General features: G+C 44.0%; 1 protein-coding gene across 1 annotated transcript in view; it reads left to right on the forward strand.

Annotated features, from left to right (window-relative positions):
- The window catches only part of plxnd1 (plexin D1), a 115,668-nt gene extending 109,617 nt beyond the window's left edge, over positions 1–6,051 (forward strand). Inside the window, exons 34-36 of the mRNA XM_037684712.1 lie at positions 3,916–4,056; positions 4,133–4,207; positions 5,131–6,051. Of these exons, the coding sequence (XP_037540640.1) occupies positions 3,916–4,056; positions 4,133–4,207; positions 5,131–5,247 (333 nt within the window). The 3' untranslated portion in view covers positions 5,248–6,051. The remainder of the gene's footprint in view (positions 1–3,915; positions 4,057–4,132; positions 4,208–5,130) is intronic.

A 6,051-nucleotide genomic window follows, 5' to 3' on the forward strand; every position in this document is an offset into this window, starting at 1 on the left:
ATCTATAAACTACTGCTTACTACTTGTACTACTATTCCTACTTGGCATTTTTTCACTTATCGTAGGTCTTCAGGGTACAGATCCCCCGTGATAAATGAGGGACTAATGTACAACGATTACTTCATGAGAGTCCTTAAAATTTGCCCACTAGTTCATTAGATATTGTGCTAACAAACAAAATAACACACGCTTGTACACACACGCAGACACAGAAGAGGGCGATGAAAATGAAACCTTGATACATTTTCCAGTGTTACCCTGTGAGGGACTGCATGATGATGATGATAGATATTGTCAGACCAAGTTCAAAATGTCTAATTTATTGTTTTCCATCCATCAATCAGATGTGTGTATCACTGTTGTATCTTTTAGGTTTTTAACACCTCCCCCCCCCCCCCCCCCCACACACACACACACAACTCGTGAGCCCCTCATCCCTGAGCCCTCAGGCTGTCAGCTCCATCCACCTCTCCTCGTGTTATTCGGCCCAGTCGGTTGATCCAAGGTCATGAGCGGCAGGGACGCCGTTCCGCGCGCGTGCACGTTTATTTTCCCCTATCTCTCTGCCCGTTTCTTTGTGCACGTTTGCATGTCAATGTCCCCGCTGCTCACAAATCTGTCTCATCCTTCAGACACGGCGACCCTCAGCACGGTCTGCTTCCTGTCTCTCTCAGCCTGGCTTCCTCCCTGGAGGGAGCTGCGAGGACTCCTCCCGTAACGCTCGCCTTCACAGAGAAACGCTCTGATTTATAGACTTCACTTCAGTGCCAAGAAGGTGGCGCGCTCACAGCAGCAAACGGGAGAACACATGTGCAAAGACAAACATAAAACCTTCGGTGTTGAGTGTCCTCATGGTGGAAGCTCCTCTGGTTGAGGCAGCAGGTTCAGGGTGGGGGAGAGGCGTGTCCCACCTCAGTGCGATGGTCACAGGCTCTGGATCAGCTGCAGGGGTGAGCGGGCAGTACCATTTCCAACAAATCTGTTGTATCTTGTGAGATGCAGAGCGTTGAGGACCGTGGGGTCACAGGGGGGTTACCAGGCGGATGGGTGAGCAGCAGGAAGTGACCCTGTGGACAGAAAGATCGAGGATTCCTAACCTGAAGGAGCAACTTCCACTTCTCGGTTCTGCGGCACGTTTAATTCGCACAATAGGTGACACAAATAACTTGTGACACGCAGGAATATTAAGGTGCGTAGTAAGCGCCTTCACCACTGCTGAAAGCTGCGCCTGCCAGTTGCTTTCACGCACCCCCCGTCCTACTTTCCTTCTCTGTCAGTCTCTCACACCACAAAGCTCACATCAGTAGTAGCCACTAAGAGTAAAAAATGCCCACAACCTTTTAGCCCCGCTACTTTTCTTCCTGCTTGGATAAGCAGCAGTGTGGGGAGATTTGTTTAGACTGGAACGCTCCCTGGCGCTGGCTGTTCGTGACTCCTGCTGTTGTGAGGAAACTGTTCCCGGCCTCCATTGTTTCACTTTAGATTGAGAGTTAACATCCAGTTAAAGTGAACAGAAACTAGTAAGAACGAGAAAATCATGATTTGTTGTTTCCATCATTGTTTGTCTTTGGTGGGAGGAAGTGAAGAGAGTTTATGAGGCTCGGACTTATCATGGTAAAGGATCTTATCTGAAGTATAAAAATCTGATACCGCTGATGATGGTCGAATGAGGTCTGCAGGAGGCTGATGGAAATCGTCTGTCGTGTCTCTCTGAGCACCCTGGAATTGATTGCGTGGAAGTCGGTTGTGACGTAGACGAGAAAACTGGCCTGGAATAACATTTAAAGCACAGCAACCAGAAATGATGGGTTTGAGGAACGCAGAGGGAAAGATCAGTGGTCAAGTATGGTCACGGTGAATGTGGGAATAGATGTTCACAGCAGATGCTAACTGAAAAGATGGAAAACACAGCAGGAAATAAAAGACTTCTTTCATAAATAATAACGTTTTAAGAATAGAAGCCTTTAAAAAAGGTGAGAAAATACCCAAACTCTTATTTCTAATGTTTGAACACAAAAGCTGTATTTGAATGTTCCGTCGGGTCGAGGTGAACTCACCATTAAATCTTTTCTTCAGCGTGTCAGTTTAATCTTTAGAGGCCATCAAGCTTTAGAGGTTGATCATGGGTTTTGTAGATAACATCTTCAGGTGACAAATAAGAACAAACCCTGAGCCTTGACCCCTGCCATGGAGGGGTTTAATGATTTGAGTCCACTTATCGACCTGAAGAAAAACCTTCCAAACCAACACAAAGTTGTTCTTGGTTACGTTTTGTTGTTTTGATGGAGAGTTTCAACAGATATGGGCGGTTTCATCTAGGAGCCCCAAATATGATGATTTTGTTGAACAGGCTTCAAAACCTGGGGAGGAGAGAAGCCACAAAATACATGTTTTTTTTTTATGAATCAAATCTTTGGTAATTTATTATCAGAGCTTGAAAAATAAGTTAACTGTCCTAAAACCTTATCATCATAAGTTTTTAGGGATGATTAAAATTTCTTTTACAGGAGCTGAGTCACTCTTATATTTTTATAGATGGTCCAAACTAATCCTTAATCCTTTATTTGACTTTTAAATAGAGATTTGTTTGAGTTCACAGCAGCAGTATGAGAAATACGTTTCATCGTAGCAAAAATTATCCTTGTTTCCCCCACCGGGATTTGAACGAGACGTCCTGCTCACTGAGAGGCGTCAGCTCTACCATTTAACGACATTTAACAAATTTTAAACGATTTCAGCCAATTCAGTTAAGTGGTTAAAAAGTTGAGTTTATCTCAAAGAAGACTTAATTCTCAAACAAATAATTTAACTGTGTGGAAAAGTTAAATGTATTTTCAACTTTTATTCACTAAGTTACTTGGAGTCAGTCTCCCCACCATCAGACATCTACTCCTCCAGATGCAGGAAGAGAGCCACCTGCATCATGAAGGACCCCACTCACCCAGCACACACACTTTTTGCCCCGCTCCCCTCAGGAAGGAGGTTGAGGAGCATTAAGTGTACAACCACTAGACTCAGGAGCAGCTTCTACCCTGAGGCTGTTAAGACTCATGAATCTCTATTCAGGATAATCACTGTGAAATAAAATCACTGTAATACCACTCAGTTGTTATGTGCTGCTGATCTCATGCTGCTGATTTATTTCATGCTGCTGTGTTCATTCGTACTCATCTGCTCACACAGACTCGTGTTCGTGCTGCTGTTGCTCGGCATATTGTTTTGCACTGCTAGTGCTTAGAATATTCTTAGTTCATAGCTTAGGTCTTATTACTGTTTTTCTTTTCAATTTATACTTTTGTTGGATGTAAGTGGGACCCTGTGTACACAATTTCGTCCCACCATATGTACCACATGTGATGAGAATGACAATAAAGAAACTTTGACTTTTTCTATTGATGTTTTACACAGAGCAAACAAACAAAAAAAAAAATCACAACCCTTTACTGTTTACATATCAAAACATTTTTCCAAAATGTGCCTCTGTTGTTTTTTTGATTGTGGACCTGGAGAAATAATTGAAAGGTTTGATGAATATTCTTTCCTTTGTTTTACAATTTATACGTTGTATGGCTTGAAAATAATCACATATCTAGTCCTGAATCAACTGAACACGCTCCAGTAGACCACTGATCACAGACGGTTTTGTTAACGGTGGTTGTATATGTTACCACTTCTGGCCTGTTTTTATTTTATTTGTGAGCAGTAACTGCAGCTGCACAGTAAGCAAATGGAAAGGAGAAGGTTAAAGTAGCAGAAAACTCCAGTACAACTACTGTATCTCAAAGTGCTGCTACTTGAATTTTTCCTTAGTTTAGTAATGCACAAAGCTGCATCTTACTCAGTTAGAAGGTGCTGCCAAATACTGTGGGTGTAACTAAATCGTTACATGACTAAAATGTCTTGCCTTTTTTCCAGGACTCTCCGACTAACAAGCTGCTGTATGCCAAGGAGATCCCAGAGTACAAGAAGAGAGTCCAGTGCTACTACAAGCAGATCCAAGAGATGGCCCCTCTCAGCGAGCAGGAGATGAACGCTCACCTGGCCGAGGAGTCGAGAGTGAGTCAGAAGGTTTCTGCTTCTTAAATCAACAAGTAACTTGATCTAATCTAACCGTTTGATGTCTCCTTCGCAGAAGTACAGAAACGAGTTCAACACCAACCTGGCCTTGACAGAAATCTACAAATATGCCAAGAAATACAGAAACCAGGTGAGGGACTTTAAACGCCGCTCCACGTTGTTTGTGATCTCAGACGTGGATTAGATGTGCTTGAATGTTCAGACTTGTCCTCGTGTTATTTTTCAGTCTGTAACATTTCGCAGAAGGTTAGCAGAGTGTGGCAGATCAGTTAAATACATGCACACAAGCTCTGTGTTTCACTTGTTACATGCTCTTTACAGGGAAACAATCAGGTGTGGGCTATCATCCAAGTCACGGCGACTCATCAGCGATGAGTTATCTCTTTCCAGCCCACAGATACTTTTCACTTTAAGCAAACAGCGTGATGTTTACCTTCAAGAGCCAACACCCACATCTAATGACTCTGTTAAAATGTTGCTTCATATTTCAGTTTTTTTTTTTGTGCTTTGGCCTGTGCCTCTTCAAGCTCCTGCTGTCCTTCATGCTTCCTTGCAGCTATGCCTATTTCCCAGTGAAGTTCAGTCAGTGGTGTCCTAATGGAGCACCCTCACAGTAATGCCGTCTAGCTGCTTTCCCCTGTCATGATACTGTACTGACGTGGGCCAGGGGCTTAGCCTGTGATTCACAGAGCTGTGTGAATGGCCCCTGATTGCCTATTCTCTCGCCTCGGCTCAGTTCTGCTCTGCCTCGTAGCACACTGCTGCTAAGAGCCCATAAATCCCACTGACATGGTGACAACTATTAGGCATGAGAAACAGAGCAGATGTGGGTTTTGTAAATATGTGAAGAGCAAAAAATAAAAAAAATCTTTTGTGTTGCTGAGGCATGCAGAAGAGGCTGAAGTATTCCACTTCTTTTCCCTTTCTGTCGTTCAGCGCTCTCTGTCCAGGCAGGTGGCTCGTTTCCTTCCCTTCTCTGTGTGGATAGATGGATGCATGAATGCTCGACAGCCGCTGAAAGTCACCTTTGTTCTGTTTGCCCTCTGTGGTCAGGTGGTGAACGCTCTGGAGGCCAACCCAACTGCACGTCGCACCCAGCTGCACCACAAGTTTGATCAGGTCGTTGCGCTCATGGAGGACAACATCTACGAGTGCTGCAGCGAAGCCTGAACCTGCCAGTCTCTTCTGCTCGCCATCTCATCCCGCTGCCTTCCTCCCGCCTGCACGGTTACTTGGGAGTGCAACTAAGGAGGAAGCGTTCGGGCGTGTCTTTCCCACAGACTGTTACTTTAGCAGCAGAGTAAAGGATTCAAACCTTAAGCGTCAAACATGTGTCTCCCAAATCTTTTCCCACGAAACGAACAGCTACACTTTAGAAGGAACACGTAGGACTTCAGAGCTCTTCCTGGATGTCTGCACAGTTCTTGGGACCTACAGCAAGCCCTGACGGCAATCTTTACACACTGAAGCGCCCCTTTTTTGTAAGGGAACGAGCCAATGATGCACTGCACTGTAATATAATGTCCATAGCAATATTTATAGATGTGTTCTAATGCTTTCAAGTGACCTGTTCTTCAGGATTAGTAGGACCACGACAGATTCCTCTGATCTCCTAAAGCCTGCAACGTTCTCAGGTCTGCTTGGTGAAGATGGGTGACGGACTCCCCATTGGTGCTTTAAACAGTTTGTCCCAGCGTGCTTTGCAGGTTGATGATGGGTTGATGAGAAGAGAGAAGACTATTATAAAAAAGACTGAAAACTATTAAATGAAATGTTTTAATGTAGTTCACTGGGAAGAGCTGCATCAGTATACAAGTGTTTAATCGGTGTGCTTGTGAACGGATGAGTGTCACGTTGGTTTCTGATCGATTTAAAGAGGGAATTTACATTGAAGTAAATGCTGAGCTCTATATAATCTAAGGAGAGACTGTAATTATGATGCCAAATGATTTGTTTGTGAAATAAATTGCAGGA

The sequence above is a fragment of the Nematolebias whitei genome, chromosome 11, assembly GCF_014905685.2.
Source record: "Nematolebias whitei isolate Nwh7 chromosome 11, NemWhi1, whole genome shotgun sequence".
NCBI lineage: Eukaryota > Metazoa > Chordata > Actinopteri > Cyprinodontiformes > Rivulidae > Nematolebias > Nematolebias whitei.